The sequence below is a fragment of the Ambystoma mexicanum genome, chromosome 2q (assembly GCF_040938575.1).
Source record: "Ambystoma mexicanum isolate Mex_15411 chromosome 2q, UKY_AmexF1_1, whole genome shotgun sequence".
In the NCBI taxonomy this organism is placed as follows: Eukaryota; Metazoa; Chordata; class Amphibia; order Caudata; family Ambystomatidae; genus Ambystoma; species Ambystoma mexicanum.
The window spans coordinates 909,301,080-909,324,469 of record NC_090924.1 but is presented as its reverse complement, the minus strand read 5'-3'; the positions used below and the strand labels follow the sequence as shown (position 1 = coordinate 909,324,469).

Below are 23,390 nucleotides of genomic sequence, written 5' to 3'. Positions count from 1 at the left end.
TTGATTCAGTACCTTGCCTTCTGCCCCTTGCCTGTTGGTTCAGTGCCTTGCCTTCCCTGGCGTTCTGAAGTTCTGAGTCTACTAATCCTCCCACAACACCTGCCTACTTCAGTCCTCTTCGTCGGACACCAGCTACTTCTGGAGCCTAGCTGTGGTATTCCAGCTGTGGAAATTCCATCCAGTCAAGACCCGCCTTCCCTGTCAGTGCTTGCACTGTCCCGACCTCACACAAATAAGGGAAGTGCACATCCGTGGCGTTGGGAGCTGGTTCACCACTGACCCTGTTTGAATTCAGGGCGGGTGTTGCGCTGGTTCCTCGCGTCACTCATTCTGCAACCATCAGTCGGACAGCCTGGCTACTTCACCACGACCATCCACTGGAAGTTCAGGTACCCAGCGCCCACGAGACGCTTTTCTTAACAGGTCTTCTCTAAACCACCTTCCTATATAAAAGTTAAAAAAACAAATTGCTAAAGGAATTAAATCCATCCTTAAAAATACTCAAGATGTAGAAAAACAACTTTAAAGAAACAAACTACATAACCCAGAAACCTAGAGGGACTGAGACGAGGAAGAGGACTGACAACGCATGTAGATGTAGTAGTCAAACAGTCAGGGCTGACAGTCATTACTGGAGTCAGGTAATTGAGATGAATGGCTCACACCTGAAGTCAATTGCCAAACCTGTGAAGCATAAAAGACAGGAGCAGGAAAGGAGGGGAAGAAGGAGCTGGAGCAGGCTTTGGAAGGATGGCAGAAGTAGTAGCGGAGGAGTTCTGCAAGTTCTAAGAGTGTCCTGTGTACTCAAAACCTGTATTGCAGGGGATGCACCGAGGAAGATGTGCTGAGAGTTACGTTTTCCCAGTGTGTGCTGAGTTGCTGTGATTGCAGAGCTCTGACCGGGCTAGAGCCTAAGGCAGAAGGCAAGCCGAGGGACTGGGTAGTATAGTAGACCCCCCCAATCAATGTGGGCGGACCAGAGACAACCGTGCTGGAGAAGGGTGTGTCTCCCAAGTGAGCCCAAAGTAGTAGTACAAGTCGAGGAAGTCTGGAAAGCAAAGCTACCCGCAATCGCTGTGTTCCTGGAGCCGGTGAGTGAAGCTCAGCATTCAGGTTCATTCAACTAGCCTTGCCAGTAACTGTAACCAGCTCTAAAATAATTTGATTATACTTAAAAGTGAGTAAAAGTTGTTTGTTGCTTTAAACCCAATTCTTTACAAATGGAAATGTAGCACTCTCACTAATTGTGAAAGTCAAAGTGTTTGCGTGAGAAGTGAGGAACATTTCATCCATTGTTGAACATTCTTTCTGTTAGCGAAGTGGTCGCGTGTCCTTAATTGAAAAGGAAACTCTTGCTAATACCATTCTGAAAACTATCATTGACTTCTTACAAGAGTTGCAAGTGAATACAGCATCAAAGGAAGGTCATGTGTGGCCAGTTGTGCTTCCCGAGAGAAGTACAAAATCACCTGTGATAATATATTGGAATACACTTGCAATCGTTTAAGGTTAAAGACCTATCTTGAAGAGTGGTTGTGTGGCCCAATTACATTTTCCCTTTGAAGACTGACAGTTGCAGTATCCTTAATTGTCCTTCTGTATTTCAAGAAGTTGTTATACTGACAAGAACAAGCATTACCCAAGCCAAGCGGAAAACACTTTCTGTAGTGAAAAGCCTTGTTTGAACCCATCCACCTAATCTGAGAAGTTGCGAACAGTCCAGTGGTCTTTGATGCAAGTGTGTCATTGTTACCTGAATCTGAAAGAGTGGCACTGCAGCTTCTGGATAGGGATTTAAACAGAGAAGGTGTGGGTAAGGCTGGGCAAGGGAGCTGTGTGTTTGTAAAGAATATTATGCAAGTAAACTGTAATGCTGAAGACTGTTGAAGCTGAGAAGACAGTCTTGGGGCAGAGGCAGGTAATATTTGTGGCAGTGAGACAGGCTGAAGAGGCAAAGAGGCTGCCCCTGTTCTTGGAACTTATCGAAAGGATGAGCATCTTGCCTACCTGCAGAGGACAAAGTGTCTTGTTCTTACCTGCCTAATAATTCTGAAGTACAAAGTAGAAGTCAGACTACTTAAACTGTGGTGGTGTATACAGTTGTCATTAGATGTCACAGTGAAGTGATGCAGAGAAGTTGCATACTCTGGGGCAAGAGTGCCTGTTCTCATAGTAGCCATAGTAGAAAGGTTGTTGTTGGAAGGGAAGCAGCAACTAAAAGAGCAGCATCCTGACAAATTTACCAAATGCACTGCAGAAGTCCTTATCAATTGTAAAGTTGGAGATAAAGTTCTATACCCATCCTTTGAACTGTGGCAAATCATCTTGGCAAGAAGAGAGCCAAGATTACCATTGTTGCTGTTTTCTTGGCTGGAATTGGAAGGATATATTTTCAACCGAAACCAGAGAATTGCTACAGGGTGCATTTTTCTTTGATTCATTTTTGGTTTTGACTTGGAACTAATAAGAACTGGCTCAAGACTTTTCTTTTCCTTGAACATTATGAAGCTGACTTTAGAACCTGGGGAAGAGATCTACCCAGGACAGGTGAAGGTCATCCAAATATTGTTCAATTGTTGTTAATTATCTTATGTTGCTTTATTACTTTACTTTGAATGTTGGTTCTTTACAGTGAGGGCCAGTTTACCCATGTTAGAGATTGTTCCCTTACCCTTTACAATAGGTAGGGAAGTTCCTGATGGAGTAGGGCAAGCAAAGCTTTATTTGCAAACTTTTATTTTAAGAAAGGGTCAAAATGTGAGGAAACTACAAGCGGTTGTCGATCTCGCATTACTGACCCCTCTCAGAGCTCTGTGCAATACCTCCGCACTGTGGCCTTAGCTCCAGCAATAAGGATGCCCCATGTCTTGCCCTTCTCAAGAAGCCATTTGATGACCCAGCAATTCTGGCAAACTGCCGACACAATGCCATCATGACATTTTACGGCAAGACATTGGAGAAAATGGGATTCTCAGAGCCCATGGCCTCACTGAGGAAAATGGGCTGTTACATGACGGCCAACCTGGGGTCAGGCCCTTGACTGGAACTGAGTCTGCCTTCCTCTTTGTGAGGAGAACTACTTCTTTCTCTCAATAACTGCCCTGACATTCTTAACCTTGTTGATCTATCCTCTGCTTGACACACAAACATGCTACTCTCCTTAAATGCCTGAAAAACTATTTTGGTATCAAAGGCACTGCCCCCAGGTGGCTGTCTCCTTTCTTCCTGGGCAGAGCGGTCCCGGTCAAGTTGGGCCATTTCCTCTCAACCTACTATATCCAACTGTGGAGTTTCCCAAGGAGCTACTCCTCGCGCTCGACTAGCTGACGTTATCTCTCCTTTCTCCTACTACTTTCAATCTTATGCTGATGACAACCAGATCACTGAGGTTGGCGGGTGACTCCTCTTCTTCAACTCCTAGCCTGATTGGACCCTGCCTTCTGCCAGCCTGAATGTCCTTCAAGGGGCTTTGTACCCATTATTGGGCCTACTGGGGCTTGGGATCGGGTTACTTTCAGGGCAAGATGTCCAGATACTGCCCCCAAAAACTTTAAGATCAACCTTCTACAGTTCCCACATCTGGTGCCCAAGAGGAAAATGTTTGGTGGCAGCAGGACCCTTGGCGCTGATGGGGCTTACCTCCTGAAATTCTTTGTCTGCTTCTCAAAAGAGAAGAAAAAGTCATCCCTACTTCAGGAAATGACTGAGTATCCTCTTCTGTTAGACTGCACTGGCACCACTTTTTGATTTAAGAGGGGAGAGGGAGAAAAGAGGAAGGAGGAGAGCGATGAAGGTAACAGCATATTATATTGGTTGTTTGTATGACACTTGTAGTAATGTGGGGCTTCTGCAAAGTGCCAAGGTGTTAAGGAGAGTAGAGTGGACAATAGAGGCAAAGAAAGTGGAGGCAATGTACCATGCAGCTCACTTTGGGTGATGTCAGTAATTTCTCCTTGCATGAAGTAAACTCTCAGCTTACGTGAGATGTTTTTAACTAGTAGACGGAGCATGATTTACCTTCTTGAAATGTGTTTCCATTTGGGGAATGAATAATAACCTGCATATTGGAGTAAACTCCCAGGCCTGAGTTCAGGATATGGGGCATCTTCCCAACCAGAGGCAAGCTGGCAATCCTTAAGCATTCCTTGACTCATCTAGCGATGGCTGCAGTCGAGCTGCTCAGATAAACTCTTAGGATGGGCATAGGGTAGGCAAGAGCACAGAGTAACACATTATTACGTTGTTCAGAGGAATGCCCACACACAGGTATTTCAAACATCAGTTTTATTTCATGTTGAAGGTAATTAAAGATGTCTGTTACAAATAGGTCATTTGGTATCAAGAGCATTTGTTGTACACTATTCACAAGGTTAATGCCAGACTACTTGCAAACTTGATTGTCATGGTCTATTAAACCTGAGAGTTGTTCCACCAGCAACTGAGGTTTCTTGAGCTGTGGCGGTAACAGACTCATGACTCGTCAGACTGTTCATCTGTGATCAGGTGAATTAATTAAATGTATCCAGAGCTTGCGCTCTAATGACAGATATACTGCAGGATGGCCAGGTGGTGATAAACAAAGATACTCGGTGCAGTGAGGATACCATAGCAATGGCACCAGATGTCATACTTGTTGTGTGTTGCAGGAGAGCTAAGGGCATAATTTCTCATTTCCTCCCTATCTCTACCCACAGTCATGTTTTGTAACAGCAGGCCTACGACTGTCAGATGAAGTTTCGATACAGGTCATGGGTGCTCACCTCTTCGTCATTGTGTTCAGCACAGCGGCTAGGTCAAGCAAGACTTCCTAAGGGAACAAAGTTCAATGCATGCAACTTGGCTGATGTTGCCGGGTTGAGGGATGGTATTGCCAGTTATTGGTTACCTCTGGTCAATAGAGATCTGATGTCCAGAGTTCATGGCACAGCTTCACCATCAGGGCAGTTCCTGAGAGAGTGTTGGGAGCACCAGGGCATCCTCATAATTGTTTTCTGGGCTGGCTATTTTCCTCTGTACTTTGGGACTTGTCCACAGGTTTGACAAGGTAAGAATGATGACTGACTGTGTCAGATGCCTGATTACATCATGGAGCATTCAGAAGACTTGGCTTTCCATGAAAGCAGGGCTTCCTAGTCCATTTTACAAGAGCTGGGAGATATCCAAGAGATGGTCCAGGGAGGGATTTGCCAAGACCCTTCCTCGTCCATGACTTCTCTAATGTCCAAGCGATTTAGACACTGAACCAGGGGACAAAGAGTTTGACAAGGAGGAAACTATGGTGATGCAGAGGCTCTCACCACAAGACCATCGTTCCCTTGTTCTATGCAGACAAAGTCTGAGCTCTAAAGACGCATTCCTTAGGAGAGGAGCACTGCAGAGACTACAGCATTATTACATCAAATCCAAAATGTCAGATGCAGTATCAGCATCCCATTAACCAGCAAGGGGCTGGCGGATTTCTTTTTTGCACGGAGCCCATGGGCTGTTAATGGGTGGGAAAGGCCATAAGGAATGACCGGGCCATGGGCGGTCAATGGGTGGGAAAAAGTCAAACACCTACAGGTTGGGCTCCTCTTCGCATCCAATATCTCCACTATCTTTACTTGCCATGCAAATAGTTTTGGTTTAAAGATACAGTGCAACCCAATAGCGAAAAATAAACACGAGAAAGATAGAAAACCAGATGGGGACAACAAGGGAAAGAAGACCAGAATAAAAGGGGATGAGATGGTGAAAAAAGTAGAGATCAGAAAGAAAGGAATAAAGGCAGGTGGTAAAAGGAGAAAGTAAGGGATACCTAGATGAGTTAAGGAAGAGCAGATGCAATGGGGAAACAAGACAAAATGCTAGTTTTCAGTTTCCAGGTTAGCACACCATTCAACATAGCAGCACAGTTTTAGGAGATTAATGGCCTTGTAATTGCAAAAGCGAGATTTAATTATACAAATTTCAATTTAGCATATATTTGTGATTCTGTTTTGTAAGTGTACAGCAGGGCGGAGCATCCTCTGACCAGTCCATAGATGAGGGTTCACCCTCTAGTACCTGTGAGACAAGATAACTGCACCATGTAAGGAATGGGGTGCAGGATTCACTTACTCCAACACGACTCAATAATGAGGAATCAATAGTTTGGCAAAGGGAAGTCCGTTTAATGACCAGTACAAAAAACAGGGAAACACATGGTAATCATCAATGATGCGATCGACTGTCTCGCTTCAACTCCCAAATTATTCGTTCAATCAGCAACTTTTATGGGCAAACTTTGTCATCATTTGACGTGCAAAACTCATAAGTTTGTCATGCAATTCTATTGGGCGGAAAGGTAACTTAAGTATAGGTGCTATATCGGTTTATGATAACAGAGCATGTAGATTGGATAGCTCTCAACGGGTGGGTGTCTACGCCCATCCCATTACATTACTCGTGATAGACATCACTACAACTACGATGTCTTATTGGTTCTACCAGCTATAAGACCCTAGATTATTTGGTCCATTGTGATTGGGTGGGTTACACCCCTAGGCATAAATCTCCACTTTAATAAGCAGCATGCAGAATGGACACTCGGATGCGGAGTGCCCCATGAGTCACCCTGCCTCCCTTCCATCAATCAGTACCTTTAGGTCTATGTGTCAATTAGTTGACTGAGGATGGCCTCGAAACTGTAGCTCTTATCAGGAAAAGTTATGGCATCCTCGGTTCTGGGTGACATCAGACGTTGGTACCTCTCTGCCCTTGACTGGTCACGTGTTTGTTCACGGTGAATCTGCTTCATTTTCCCTCTTATTCGTGTATTCGATTCTTCCATAGCCTCGCCACCTGCCTGGGGCCTCCTTATCACGCCCTTCACTGGCTGGCTGGTATGATCTGAAGTTTTGTTTCTCCAGCGTTGCCGCTCTCCTCCCTTCCTGGAGTTGACCTTGAATTCCCAGGCATTGAGCTGCTTCTTACTGAGTTTCGATTTCGCTCTTTCCTTCGGGTTTGGCTGGAATATTAATCTTGGCTTTGTTAGTACCTTGCGGCCTGGGCTTAATTCTGCCTTTACAAAAAGGAGTCGCACTTGTATAGCTTGCTTCATTGAGGTAGATATATACTTGGAGCGTGCCGCTCTATTCTTGTACTTAGCAGTACAGTTTTTCTAGCTTCTTGTGTTCCAAGCCTATTTACACGTGATAGCTGGTTGGTTACTTCTATCTTGCTTCATAGCAACGTTTCCTTACGTTTCAACATCATCTCTTCTCCTGTGTCCATTACATCTATTTTCATAGCTGCTCGCACTGGCGTGCTATCCTTGGTAGCCGTTTTCGTACATCTGCGAGTCTGTCCAGGCCCTTGTGTCATCTCCACCGGCCGTCCATTAAGGCTCGTTGGGTCTCTTCGTGGACCGTCTGCAGGTACTCTTCATTTCGCCTCAGCTGCTGGTATGGTTGTCTAAGAGGGTATCTTACAGCCCATGGTTGTCTGGTTATTGGCGCTTCAATAGGTATACATGTCCCTCTGATGGGTACTGGGCAGAATCACACTGTGGCTCTCTGTTGGTTCATTTGCTACTTTCACCTCACATATTTTGGCGAGTATGCTTTTGGCATTTCGACATGGGTGGCTGGAGTGCAGGCCGTATTTGGGACCTCCTCTACATGAGTCACCAAAAACAAGTAACATTTTTACAGGAGTTTAAAATAGGATTTCGGAGGCAAGAGGTACAAAAACTACACACATTTGTTTTCTGTCTAGTACAGGCCAGATGCGTTTTGCCAACACTTTAATAGATCTCTGATACTGCGAAACCCGCCTGCAACATATGTGAAACAAGACATCCTGACAGCAGTCACTCTCACTGTTGTATTCTACTGCTTGTGGTGCTTTCCATGTAATGAGCCAATGATGGCTTCTGCTGACACAATCTGAGAATACAATATCTTAAAATCAGTTATCTATCAAAAAAATGTAAGGGTACAGAAGGAGGAGGCTGACACAAAGGTGGCATACTCGGGGCTCAATACTTTATCTACCCCTATTCCTAAGAAGGGTTCCCTGCCTCAATTAAAGATAAGGTGTTTGCCAATATGTCTGTCAACTAAAAAGTGTCTACCGTCCTGTGTCAAGAAAACCTTACTTCTGTCCCTTACACTAGAAACTAAAGAATAAGGCAGTACTGTTCTGGTCCCAGGAGAATGACTTCCTTCTCCTGGTTGATGGTTCCCGGTTTGTTGAAACAGTTCCCAGATCTTAGAACAGTCTTGTGTCCCACATGCCAAGGGGAATGGATCCCTTCTGCTGACATCCAGTCTCAGATAGCCCGGAAGAATTACTCCCTTTCGCAGGCTTTTTGGACCTTACTGCTAGTCCGGGTTACCAGGAGAATGACTCTGTTCTCCTGGTATCTTGTTATCAGTTCCTTAAAACCAGAGGGAATGACTCCCTTCCCCTAGTGGTATTTTCATTAGGTTTTACACTTACAACATCCAACTCAAAGTGCTAGGATTCTCCGTGACCTTGGCTTCTCTTCTTCTTTGGCCTGGCCCACTTGGTTCACTCTCCTGCCAAGTACTGCTATGAGGATGATGACTCGTATTCCTTTCTTGCTTTGGGTCTCAATCCCTGGTTTCTCTGTCACTCGGTTTAACCCTGCCACTGTTATGACGGACTCTCAAGTTCTCTTTATGGTAATAGGTGTCCTCAAACCTTCATTGGTGGTCAGTGGGCTTTGTCCCACCACTTCAATGAGTAGGAGAAGGCTTTCAGCCACTGCCATGCCACCCAAGAGTTCCGGTTGAAAAGCGGCCTAGGCATAATAGCATGCACCCTCTTGTTAAGCTGATTGCATCCCCTCCGGGTCTCCTGGCCACCCTTTACCTTGTTGGGGGATTCGGCACGTCACCAGGACTTCCTGGCATGACGGGCATTCTGTTTGGCTTCTGTCTTGCTTTCACTTTCGCTGTGAAACATTGTTTAGTCCATTGTCAGTTTGTATACAATGTTGGCAGCAGTATCTAGGCCCATTGTATAAGTCCTTCAGCTCTTTCACAGGATTCATCTTTATTGCTCTGTGTGGGCCAACTCATCCCAGAACTTGGTTTATGTTGGTACCTGTAGTTGTTCTTTGTCTCAGTACTCTGCCTCATAACAGTATATAGGTCTACTGTCTACAAAGAGGTTAGTCGAGGAAGGAGAGGCTAGAGTATGTGGGGGTGTGATGGTCTCATAATCACTGTACCCTAGATGGTGGTCCTCATCCCTAGAGTTGGAGTCCCTCCCCATGAGATCCTCCCGCATTATACCATCCCCAGTGGGACTATCGGGTAGCGGCCACACCTCCCTGGCTTCGTGGGAAACATATAGTGAATCGTCACAATAAGCTAAGCACTATTTAAATGCAATTGAATTATTACGGTTATTGGCTTGTCCTTCATATTTTTAAATATGCATAGGCAATCTCCCATGAAAATGTGCCCACTTTAGAAAAGAACATGTGGGTCATACTTGCATCTACAGTTAAGCGAGTTATGTCTGGCAGATCACGTTATGTCCATGTGCCTCAGTATGTCAGGTTTGGGAGGACTTTCATATAGATTGTGCATTAGCACCCAAGTAGTGGGGTATTAGCCATTCTGGAAGCTTAGAGCATGGGCTCTAAGTATAGTGGTATAAGTCCTTGTTCAGAGCACCCTGGTTGCTGCTCGGCCAGCACCTCCCTCACACCCCCATTCTCAAGCTTTCCCCACCTCCTTTGCGCCCACGAAGCTCAGACGTGGGTCTAAGGGTTCTTTTGAACTGAAAAAGAACAGCCTAGATGGTGATCCCTCAAGCTGTGCCGTACCTCTAAAGTGTGTTTTCTTTGTTGATCTCTACATGGTCATCAACAAAGAAAAGGGCCTTTACAGTCATTTTTTTGAGGAACGGTTGTATATGGTCTGTTTCTTTTAAATTTCTTTTTCTAAAGAGCCCTTAGCACCGGCATGTGAACTACGCAGCTGCTCATGGCCATATTGCCGTTGCAGCCAATGGTGCTGGACCCTTAACTCGAGCAGCGGGCCGTTACTAGCCGGGTTGGCCCACTGCCTGAGTAATATCGTCTCAATAATATTAAGTGCTTTATGAAGATCAAAACAGGGATGGTGGGGGGTGCTGGCAACAAACTTTGCTTTTTTTCTGTGTATAGGCTTCCTAAATCAATCCAGCAGTACGCATTATTAAAAAGGCACATAATTTGATATCCCCTTTGAAGGACTACATATGTCCTGCAAGCAAACATTGTACCTTACACCTAGCAGAGTTTCTTTTTTTAATTCTGCTCTGTGTAACTTAATGGTTAGCTAAAACATCTGTCTGTCGCTGTCAGATCCCATAAAGCAGCTATTAAAAAAAATAAGCATAACTTCCTCACTTTGTCGCACACTTTCACTAGCCATCTAAACAACATTTTGACCTTTCATGCTAGCCAGAGGAGATTTATACTGTGCCTATAGTTACTTTACCTATGTTAAGATCTGGATCTGTTGTGAGCATTTCCTGGATTCTTTAATAACACAGTTATCCTCTGTATGAGACAGAAAATGTACTCTTTCAATTCTGTATTGTACTTGCGGAGCTGCAGAGGTGGGCAGTCATTGCAGTCAGCAGGAGAGTCTGTTCTTGCTCTCTATCGTGAGAAGGGGCGTGCACCTTCAAAACCTCTGACCCAGCATGGAGCACACCGTGGAGATGTGCAGCAGCGTGCAGTCATTGCAGTCTTGGAGGTGGGGAGGCTTGAAAGACCGATAAAAGAACAATAAATCTGATTTACTGTACAATACCTTTAGCAAGGTATGTTTATCGCTGTCTGGAAACCTGATAGTATTGTGTGGTATATTGACCCCCGTCTGAGTGTTGGAGGAAAATTACTGGTGTTCGTACAGCCGAACGGAGTGATTTTGTTACCATCAGGACCTTGTACTTGCCACCAAGTGAAGAAGCGTGATGAGGCGGCAAGCACGACTCAAAGTGGATTGTTAGTTTCACCATTAACCCCCCCTTGAAGGCTAATATTGAAGAATATTTACCTCATGAAAGAACGCGGGGCACGGGAAGTTCAAACATGGCTTGAAAGAGGGTGTCAATGAGGAGTCATGACTGAAGTTCCTGCCACTGAAGGATCCCGATGAGGGGCAGGGCATGAGAATTGTGTCCCGTTCTCGCGGTGTGACCCGCCAGTCTGGTCCTTGGGAATGGATAAAGGGAGGGGGAAGTAATAAACCGTCTGCCCTGTTACCAATTAGGGGAATTAGTCCAGGTATTCTTACTAGTACAGACCCAACGGCCACGGAAATGGAGAATACAGTCAACCCCCGAGAGGGTCAGCCCAGACCCTGGTTGATCAGCAAGTGCCAGTTCAAGACTTACAAGGAAGCCACGACAAGCGTGTGAGAGATTTGACATCAGAGTATGAAATAATTGACTTTGACAGAGACTATGCATACTTAGAAGAGGTCTTTACACGTCGGGACTCACCGGAGCATGCTTCCGTACAGCCCCTGAATAATTCAGCGAAGGCTTCGCTTCAGACATTTACTTTTACATCACCCACAACTCATGCTTCTACTATCATAGAGCTTCAACATTCAGCTTTGGTAGCTCGATTAGCTCAGGATATAGCCAAGCTCAGTTCCACAATTGCAAGGCAAAGGACTAGTGAATATTCTAATACTATTTGCTTGACTCCATTAATTATTGCAAAATCTAATGGGATGATATCCAAGGCGAAGCTGCCAATGTTCGATTCAAAAGCCTTAAGAGACAGTACAGGGCCGCCTGGTTGAGTCTGATCCTACCTATCCAAATCCAAATGGCAATACATTGGAAATGAACGATCTGTCCGAGGAGATGGAAAATCTTCAATCTTCTTCCTCGTCGCCATCCTCCGATTCTCAGCTGGGTTCAACTACAATGAGGAATGGGCCATCAAATGAATATCAACTATTGTCTGCTGTAGTAATATATCATACTCCGCCTCAGAATATGGTGATGGCAGCCTTGGCGGTGACGATTAATCCTTTCATAAAACTTTACAAATATATAAACGAAACAATGAAGGATCAGGCAACTCTTCTGGCGATGATCGATACTAAACTTCTTTTTTTCTGGAATCCTTTTCGGGGTCAGTGCAGTCACATCTGGACAAGGAAGCTGAATAAACTGCACAATGGCAAGCCAGGCTAGTTGACCTGGAAAGAGGACAGGAGGCAGACAAAACGACCTTGACGACCTCCATTTTGTACATATTGAAATGGCCTAGACACCATAATGGAACATGCAACCAAATCAAGACTGGGTCAATCGAACAAAGGGCAAGGAAAGAAAGGTGAAGGTGAGCCAAGACAGGCGTGAGTATATAGGATCCTCTTCAGACTGGTCATGGCTGGCCAGTTCATTGGTACAAGTGACTGGGAAATAAACATTTAAAACCCCAGGATAGCATCCCCTATGCATGGGTTCATGGAATATGAGGGCCTTCAAGCACCTCTTCAATGAGGGAGAACTGTTTTTTAAAAACTGATCTATTTTGTATGCAAGAAACCTGGTTGTCCACTAAACCGATTTGTGAGGGCTATTAAGTGTGTCTGAATCCTGTGAAAACAAGATTGGTTGGAAGACGCTCCTCGGGCCTCTTGACATTGGTAAAATTGGGACTGAACCTAAAAAGTATTGAAACTAGAAATCAAATCCTTTTGTGCAAATGGTGATTTTGACTTGGGACATGCAGAGTAATAACACTTCCTTGTTAATAGTACTGTTTAACCTTTACTGGAATCCAGCAGGGCCTGGGAGCAAAGATTTTGTGGGTTGTGTCTTAGCCCTAATTGATGATGTGCAGTTTGAAATGAAGGATCCCCTAATAGTGATCTACAGGGACCTTAACATAAGATGCATAGGTATGATGTGTAAAAAAGTTGCACTATGTGTGTCAGAGTTAAAAGAACTGGATGTATTTATGTTGATGGCCCAGCTGAGATTTGATATTCCAGGTAGTGTGACGTGGACTCTGGGTACCCAGAAAGCTCACCTGGACTGTTTTGTATCTGGAGGTTTACTTAAATGGACAAATACCCTGACCATAAAGCCCTTGAAAAATAGTGACCATCACCTGTTAAGTCTAACATTTAGAGGACTGTGTTTGGTATGTCAAGGGTTGAGGGTTGAGGGTGGAGGAAGTGGATCTAAATCAAGGGGGAAACCGACTTAAAATATTCCCAAGGGATATTCAAGTGATCACTGTTAAATATAAAAGCCCTATGACAATTCAAAGCATAGGGGTAGATTATACCAGTGTTTTGATGCTTTTCAAAATGAAGCCCAGTATGGGTCAAAGACAAGAATTCAAAAGAGTACATTACCCAAACCAAGAATTGAGAGAAGTTAGGAAAATGCACAGACCGGATCTTCGTAGAATAGACCATTTGCAGGAAGGGGGTAAAGTTGCAATAACAAGGAAGAGTAAGCAACAATATAGGAATTGATTGATATCTACTAAAGCACACACAACAATTTCAAGCAGATGTAGAAGAAATGAGAATAATCGCCAATAAGAATACACGAGAACTATGGGCTCTGATTCATAATAATAATGTGACATTTCAATTGGCAACTGTAGTACCAGCAGTCATAGAGACTGGATTTTCTATTTTACCCAACTTTTTGGCCACCCAGTCTCAGCGGATACTGTACGTTACCTATATAATGTTGCCACAAACTTTTCCAAGTGACATTGTGTACAGCGACCATATATATAGGAACATTACCTGATACCTAATTAGGTATGAACTGGGCCTACAGTCATTGCATTCTATGATTAGGTGGAGATCTTTGAGCTTATTTCAGAAATGTGCAGACAAGGACAATCTTCCTGCTTTTGAAATCCTAAAGAATGGGGCAAAGAAAAGGAGTGAATAGCCTCGAGATACCTGGAAGTATACGTGTAGAGAATGGTTAAACAATCTAGATCAAACGGTGGATGTAATTTTGACAAACCCCAGAAAGGTTAAGATTCAAATAAAGCGGCAAGATTGGAGAAGTACTCAAACAGATTGTCCTATAGACTGCCATTGAACTTGGAACATGAGCAGAGATCAATTAATCAACTTCCGGGGTATTTATTAAAATGTCCTAGTCCTAGATCTCGGGATCTCTCTATGCGACTAAGATTGAACATCTTGCCGTCTAGAGAGGTGCTTAGCATGAGGAGACAATTTGAAGACAATACCCCGTCATGTAGATTCTGTATGAGTAGGGATATGGTGAAATCAATAGAACCCCTGGTAACAGAATGTAATGACTTGGAAATAATGAGAGTGAAATATGTGAGCGAGGTGGCCAATCGCTGTAAATCAATGGAGCAAAGGTTATGAATGTTCAGAATCTGGAAAAATTGCTCATTGATGCTGGTTGTAATGAAATTCATGTAAGAAACGTTGAATCTGTAGATTGTATAATTATTGGGAGAGGTTCAATTTTAATGGATTGTTTTATGAAAGTGTTGAGTCTAGCTTTGTGTAAAGTGGGTTTTAATTGTTTCTTATTTTATACTTTGTAATATAAAGGAATTTAATTATGAAAGGTTTGAAATAAACCAACCATATTTAATGTAATGTTTTAAATTGGATTTACTAAGAGAGTCTATTAGAATTATCAGCTTATGTAGTTCCAGATGTTTGCCTGGAATCATATTGTTCCATTATTTAAGGTTCAGACGTATTGTATGATACCTCCCTAGCATTGGATCTTTTCAAGTTCTTGTCTGTGAAGAAAGTCAACCCTTTTGACTGATAGTCTCAAAGATTAAACAGTAGACCTTAACAAATGATGACAATGGGGGCTACAACCTTCCATGCCTGTGGAAACATTTAGAACCAAGCCATAAAATGAATAATCAAGATTTAGAATATCCTGATTTAGCAATGCATCAGAATGTTGGGAGTCTGGGGGCATTGCGCTCGCTCTACACCAGTATGAATTGAGGGTCTGAATCTTTTTAAATTTCAGAATGTAAGTGGAAATCACAGGAGACTAACCATATTTTTAGCTGTTTCTTTCACTTGGACTAATGCAAAACACTTTGTGCCTGATCCACAGCACTGTTTTATAATGGTGCAATCCCATGGCAAAACGCTCTGTAAATCAGGCCCTTTGTCCATTATCATTGCAGGTTTATAATGTGTGTTATGTCCCATTAAAAAAATGTCGAGCGAGTTGCACTTTTTACTGTAGGTTTGTTTCCATGATGCAGTTCAGTTGTAGTCATATTCCAGAATAGATGATGGTTTGAGAATGTGTTCAACTACTTCATGCTCGCCAAGATGTCACTCTAAGGTAATGCTCCATTTCATGAACACACCTGAATTTGTTTTTCCTTCCATCAGAGCTGTCTCAGTGCCAGGCCCATTTGCTGGAAATGAGCCAGCTCCTGCAGAACATGGAGGTGCTTCACAGAACATACTCTGCTCCTGCTATAAATGCTTTCCAGGTCAGTAGTGGCATGTGTGTTTACCAATAGGTGTTGCACTCTGTACATAGACCCAATGCATGTCCCTGTTGATCTTAGTTTCCTAACGTGTCATAAATACTTTATCCCCTTCTCATGTAAAGGGAGGTGCTTATGAAAGTCCAAAAAAGGAAAAAGTAGCGCAGCGGAGACGGTGGAGGACCAAAGCTGTTGGAAAGGACGCCAAAGGAGCATTACAGGTAAAAAATAAAAAAAAAAACAGCAATTTCCCCTGCATTGGCTAAAGCCAGGGTCTCCAACCAGTAGATCGCAGGACACTGTAGCTCCTCTAAGGCTCCTCAGTAGCTCCTTACATCAGGACACCAAAATAAGCACCGTTTGTTTATTTTGTTGTTTGAAGTCCCTGGGAATCTTCCCCTGCCCGGCCTCTCTTTACGCAAAGCAAACCGTCAAATACTGTATGAATGGTGAGAGAAGGCGCTGCTTCTGGGCTTCAATGGCTCGGGGCAGTGTCCCCATAACAAAAGTGAATGGGAAATGCGTGTTGCGGCCATTGTCAACAAGAGGTGCAAATGATTGCTGATTAGAAAATAAAGGAGTGCATGAATCTGAATGCCATGTGAAGTAAAGCTGGTGCTGTGATCATTGCAGTCTAACTGTAATTGTGTGTGTGTGTGTGTGTGTGTGTGTGTGTGTGTGTGTGTAACAAAAGACAACCCGTGTGAGTCCCAGCTTGCAAGAAAAAAGGTACATCTAGCGGTATAATTATTATTATAATTGTTCTTTTATAGCGTACTTAATACCAGAAATTGGTTTCTACGCGCGGGATTGGGATTCAAACCTGTGTTGCGCTGCATTGTCTTGCTTCCAAGAAAAACGTGTTGCTCCTGAGCTAAACCCCCCCCCCCCCCCCTCACCTGGTGTTTTTTTGTTATGGTAAAACTGTGAACTCTTTTTATTTTATTTTTATTTAAAGACATTGTTTTCTCGGTTTTAAGGCTGTAATTCCCTAATTGTGTTTAAGAATAAGATGGAATTTGTCGTCATATAGAGGAGCCCACCTCTATGCGTGTCCAAATACAGGAATTTAAGCCCTAACAGTAATTTTAAATTTGCAAAACTTCTAGCTTGACTGAATTCTGGTGCTTGTCCACTTACATTTATAAAACTAAATGGGAATGTAAAATGTGTGCCATCAATGCCAGGACTTAAAAACTTGATTTGGGAGTTCTGTTTCAACCAAAGCTTTACAAAAGAAGAGCACAAATTAAGTCATTAGGTTAGAAAAGTGAGCAGTGGTTTATACGTATATATTTTGATATGTATAGGATTAATGTAGTTTAAACCTAGTTACTAAATGACCGAGCACTGCGCAAAAACAGGGTGTTGACTACAGAGAGAGAACACTGAGGAGAGGCATGGGATGGGATTGGAGAACAATTAATGGGGTTGATCCCCTTTGGCTATGTAAACCAACCGGGAGATCTACAGAGATCTGTGGGGTGGGGGCAATTGATGAGCGTTTTGTTTGCTAAAAACAAAAATGTGCAAAACACCATACAATTTACAAGTAATTCTCTAACTCATGGAAAATTCCAATAGAAACTTGTCACCGATATAATGCCACCAACGGGATATGCCGACAATCCCACTGAAAAACATATGTTGATACCATTGCAAACAGTAGGTCATAATTGTCATTTTAAATGATTTTGTGATGATGAGGACCTCAATATGTCTGAAAGTGATGTACGTGCAAGCCAGGCATCGCCCATTGTTCATGCACCAGAATGACCTGCATGATTCCTGCAGGGAGAAGCAGTGATCCTGTGAGCTCTTCTCTGTGATATTGTCTCCTTCATGAAGGGCAGACGGGTGGCACGTCGCCACCCATTGTTATGTTAGATTACATACACTTATTAAGCACATGTTCGCCCAAACGCACCTTGGCGCTAAAAGCAAAAAGACGACTGTATTTCCTATAGAGTTTAGAATAAAAAAGGTTTTCAGTGATCGACAGAAGATGAGGTGGTCAGCCGTCACACAGAGAGATAAAGGCAGAGCGTTCCAGGCCTTGTCAGTGGCCACCAAAAAGGCACGGCCTCTCATGCGGGATAGTCTGATCTGAGGAACCAGAACTTGGAGAGCAGACTGAGATCGAAGACAATGGGCAGGAGCATAGCGCAGAAACTTAGCCTGTAAATATTCTGCCCCTAATCCATAGAAGGCATGATGGACGATGCACATGGATTTGAAAAGAATCTGTTTCTCCACAGGTAACCAATGGAGCTGCCTCAACAGAGGAGACATATGGGCTCCAAATGGGGGATAAAGAATGGATCTGGCTGCAGCATTCTGAAGAAGTTGAAGCCGATTGCTATGGAAACAAGGCTGAGCTAAATAGAGAGTTGCAATAATCTACCACACTCAAAACAAGCGCGGCTACCAGAGGGGCCTGGTATTTAACCGGAATAAACGGAAGAACTTTCCACAGAATACGAAGCTTGAAGTGGGCGGTCTTGCAAACAGCAGCCACCTGTTCATCCATGGAGAGGGAAGAGGTGATTTTAACCCCTAAATTCCTCACGGAGGGTGATGGCAGGTGGAAGGGACCGAGAGATACAGGCCAAAAATCAGTGGTCCAGAAAAGGAGGGGAGAAGTCATGCCAACGACCAAAACCTTGGTCTTGTTACCATTTAACTTTAACCAGTTGGTCGCCATCCATGAACCCAACTCCTCCAGACACCTCCAAAGCCAAACTGCCGTGTCAAATCTGGTGAGATCCAGGCGGACCAGAATTTGTGTGTCATCGGCATAGGAATAGTATCGAAACCCATGGGATAAAATGAGAAGCAGAAGGGACCTAATATAAATATTGAATAATATGGGGGAGTGAGCAGATCTCCGAGGGGCTGCGCAAGAGAGCAATACTGGTTTAGACTGAAAAGGAGGAAGGGAAACCGACTCAGAGCGATCAGCCAGGAATGCCGTGAACCATCCTAGAACTTGGCCAGAAAGACCGGAGATCAGCGTGAGATGGTGAACTTTTTTTGGAAAGGTCACCCTCACTACAACCATACTCTGCTCAAAACGTTACTATAACGATTCATATATTGTCTGGTTGAGTTGTTGTATGATTCATGCTTCTTTCAAGTCATCACTATAAAACCGAATGGTATTTTAGCTCTTTTCAATCTTGCCCCTTATTTTGACATCAAACTTTTAAGGGTACTCAACAAAGTTGGCTTTGAAATATTTTTCCTTGGGTGCATTCTGTGACCTGGCATGTGAGCAGTGTGCATGCATTGGGGATACGCTAAACTGGCAGTTGATTTTATTTTTTTACAAAGCTGAAGGTGGTATATGCTGAATGTTTATAAACCGTATATAACACATGTATTGAAATACTCCTGAGATTGTTTTTGCACATGCAGCCCCAAAACAAACTAAATCCTGGATGCAGATGCACAAAACAATAAAAGGCAGAAGATGTGCCATTTCCATCCACATTGGGAAACCTATTTTTTCCTGCCAGCGTAAATGTGTGCATCTTTAATCTACGGTGCCCAAGTTACAATGGCAAAAAAAGAGTAATGTTGAGAGGCACTTTGCAATAATACACGCACATTATGAGAACAATTTCCCCACGGGGAGCTGTCTGCAGTTAAGTGCATCAACCCACAAAGGGGAGTCCCCCAGATGAACCATTCAGGAACAAATTTGATGGCCCAGTCTCAATTTAAACTTGGTCCCATTCCGTAAGTTGTATACATCATCTCACAGAGTGAGAAATACACAGTGTACCATATTTATCATTTAATATAAAAAGATCATAGTTTTATTTCGTAGGCCATAGGTCCTGAATGCCAGAATGTTGATCCTGTCTGAAAGCATCCGAGTGCTGTTGCTGTTTCAAGCTACACACCAGATTACTGAGCCCTGGTGGATAGCACGCAGTGTCAGCCTTCACATTTAATGTCTTGATTGGTTTCCAACATTCTGATATGCTTGACAAGTTTTAGGCGACGACGGCTACCAATAAAAAAAGAGACGGGTGTTTTTGAATTTATTAATCACATGGTAGATTAACGTTGTTTCTTTTTATATATATATATATATATATATATATATATATATATATATATACCCAACAAAACCTTGGTACAAATTCTCATACTCGCGCACATCACCACCTTAGTTGCCCTCGCCTATAGGCCATTAACCACAAGTAGCTCTGTGTAAGTAAAGGTTGGAGACCCCTGAACTGTATACGGTCAGGGCGATCCTTATCATTGATCGTTTCACCTCCAGTCATCAATTAAACAACCTCTCACCGACCATGACTCATCAACCCCTCACCAACCATGACTCATCGGGGACAATTTGCTATTCTTTTCCCACACGTTCTTGGGACTTGTACCTAGAAAAAAGCTGGACATTAGGCAGGGGTGTTGCTAGGCCTGGAAAAGACCCGGGGCTACACTGATGTCAGAACTGTCGGGACTGATGGCTAGCTAGCCTTTTGGCTGTAGCTCCTGAGATTCTACCCGGGGCTACAATCAAAAGACCCCGGGCTATAGCCCCCTCAACCCCCCCAGGAACGCCTCTGACATTAGGGATCCCTGAATGATACAGGACACAAAGTTGGATCCTGTGTGTGTTGGTGTAACTCAAGGGTGTGTGATGTTCATACGTTTGTGTACACTACACAGGTGGAACACGCTGTGCAGCCAGATCTATATAAGTCAGCCGTGTTGGGGGGGGGGGGGGTGGAGCGTCGCTGCAAATGCTTCTGATGAAGCGCCCACACTTGCATGGGTATTCGTTTTCATTTGAATGTCCATCAATTCCACGCAGCGCTAACTTGCAAGTGGATGCTTTCGGTATGTGCAGTGCAGCGAGTGTGGCCAAGTGTGCCCATTTGTGTAAAAAGGGCGGTATGTGGTTTTGTCTGTGTCGGAAGTGGAAAATGTTTGCAGTCCTGCAAATATACAATTATCACAAATGAAGCCTTTCCCTGGTTTTATAATTCTGCTCAAGCTTAATGTATCTATTGTGTAAGTATGCATTATGTGGGTGCCCTCTGTCAGGCATGTAAGCACTTTCTTTGTGAATGCCTAGCCATTTCCTGTGCATGTTCCTAATGTGTGTCCGCTCGAACTAAGGCATCCATTCCATTGGTTTAATGTGAGCCCATTTCCTTTCCTTTCTTAACCAGCCCCATAATGCTGAAAACGAGAGGCGTTGGCAGGGCAGGGAGATGTCCACACAAGAAGCACAACGTATTAAACGCACGTCCATGTATCTGTGCACTAGGTTCCGATAGGAAAAACTCCTGACGGGATTTTCAGCAGTCCGCAGACACTCTTAATAGAGTTTGGTGGTATTTACCCGGTTCTGTTCCTGTTCCGTTATCGGACTGTTGGGTTTGCTCAGCTGGCGCTTTTTTTTTAGCTCCGCCTCGTGCGCCTTTTTTGGTTCACTAACCTGCAGTGTTCCCAGTTCTCTGAGTCGATAAATCAAGCCTTGTTGAAGTATCGGTGCGCTGGGTGTATTAAGCAACGGTTTATAGGAGAATACGCCCTACCGTCCTGCTTGTACTGAGATTTATTTTAGTGGGTGCGGGTACATTATAATGGATCTCATGAATGCATTATACCTGCGAGCTGCGGAGCCCTCAAGAATGCAAAGCCCATGTGAGAATATTGACAGCCCTGAACAGTTTTCAGAAATAAAGTGTATTGAGAAACTTAAAAAAATAAAAACATTTAAAAAAAGCATGCAAAGCATTGTGAGAAAACAGGCCACTATGCCTGATGGCACTACATTCTGTAGTAGACTATTATTATTATTTTATAACTGGCTATAAAGTGTATCTCCGGAGGAAGAAAGGGTCCATTTACAAAATGAGCAGATGTGCTCAAGACCAGGTGGACGAGAAACTTTCATATACATTCCTGCTACCCACGCACTCAGAGCTTTAAGTGCCAGTCTCCAAACCCGTGCTCGTGAGTTAGGGCTCAGCCGGGCTCCTCCCCTGACCCCTGCAGGCAGCCCTTTGACTTCACACAGTGGCATGGTTAAAGGGTTGACTGTGGGAGACGGCACCTCTGATAAGAAACAAGGAGAGTTGTTAACACCAAAAGTATAAGGGTGACGCCCCACATCTTTGTTTCTTAATCAGCGGTGACCACCCAGCAGACAACCCTTTAGCCACGCGGCTACGTGAGGTTACAGGGCTGATTGAGAGCATTGTCACCTCTTCTGAAGAAAGAAAACAAAAGCAGGGTGCATTGTTATAGTTGCTTAAAGTGCACCCCTCTCTTTTAGTTTTTTAATCACATTCTCCAACCCTAGCTGGCAGCCTGTCTGCAGTGGTGGGTCGGAGCCTGGAATTAAGAAACAAAAAGAGAGGGGCGCACCAAAAGGAATGATAGAAGTGCACTCCATCCGCCCCATCCCAACCCACTCGTATGTGACCACTTCCCCTTAATTGTGCCCCCCTCGATTGCTTCTCAATAATAGTGTGGGCCAGTTTTTTGGTCAAAGTGGTCCACATTTTAGGCCAACGTGGCCCAGGTTGATGAGTTACTTCACCATGTAACTAGTAGTTTTGGCCAGTGCTACTGAATAACTATTATTTAAAAAGCACAATTTGCATCACATGTAATCAAGTCGCCCTTGGATACTACACAACATTCTGTCACAAAAGGAATGAATTGCCATTTGCAACTACGGGGGCCACTTTTTCATTGGTGCCCGAGACTAGGGCTGTACCGAATAGCATATTTAGTATTCGACCGAATACCGAATAGTTTGTTAACTATTCGGCCGAAGCCGAATATGAAGCCCAATAGTTGCTTTATTTAATATATCATGTTCCAAACTTCAGAAAACACACTAATTAAAAAAACAAATAAAGCACAATTTTAAATGCATTATATTCTTTTATTTCTCTTCATTGTAATTAATGTAGCATCTTTATTTAAAGTATAAAAGTCAGAAATAAAGCCGATTTAACCAAAATGAAGGGACCAAATGTACAGAAGATTGTTGCATATTCAATGCCAGTTAAAGTAGGATGCTTCACAAATGCAAAAAGGACTGCCTTTGTGAATCAGACGCATTGCATTCTCTATCCAGTTGCAAAGTCGATGTGGTCGCGTTTCGAAACTTCTTTGCAGCTCACACAGAAATGTATAAAATGGTTAATGTCGGTTCATGCAGGACACAAGTCGAGAGGAAATCTGAAATGCGTGAACTGCATCTAACAACTATTCACCCGACCCAAACAAATGCTGCTCACTTTTCAGTTATCCTAGCCATTCTTTCTCATCACTACACAAACATATGCAACTTATAATTTCCTGACAAAAACTCAGGCCTCAAGTACTTAAAAAAAAGAAAAGCGGGGACTATGATGTACGCAATGGGAAGTGACATGACAGGAACTGAGGTATCTATGCACATTTCTTTCAGTTTGTTTTTTCCAACGGAAAAAAGTGCACATTGCATATAAACATTTGCCAAAAGAAAAGATGTTCCTTTATTGCAGGCCAAGTATAAAAGATGAGCACCTTTTTTGTCTAAGAATTTGTAACAAAACATGCCCTAAAGAGCAGATTACAATATAAGATATTTTTCAGCTGTGTGATAGCAATTTGTCTGGTCTAATTCTATTCAGTTTTGCAAACTGAAGTCTATATTTGCCTTTCTGAGTTCATGTTGCATTGTATTCAAATGAGAATGTCAAAGTATTCGGCAATAGCCGAATAGCTAGAAACTATTCGGCCGGAGCCGAATAGCTTTTTTTCTGCTGGAATTCGGCTGAATACTTACTCGAAGCCGAAGTTTGGTACTCCCCTACCTGAGACAATTGTATGCCCCAATGCGACCCCGTGGAAAAGA

The 23,390-nt window shown here is 43.5% G+C and overlaps 1 protein-coding gene across 3 annotated transcripts in view; it reads left to right on the top strand.

Annotated features, from left to right (window-relative positions):
• The window catches only part of OSBPL3 (oxysterol binding protein like 3), a 1,742,686-nt gene that overhangs the window by 1,097,320 nt on the left and 621,976 nt on the right, over positions 1-23,390 (top strand). For all 3 annotated transcript variants that reach the window (XM_069648200.1, XM_069648199.1, XM_069648201.1), the window contains 2 exons: positions 15,399-15,502; positions 15,625-15,720. In XM_069648200.1, the coding sequence (XP_069504301.1) occupies positions 15,399-15,502; positions 15,625-15,720 (200 nt within the window). The remainder of the gene's footprint in view (positions 1-15,398; positions 15,503-15,624; positions 15,721-23,390) is intronic.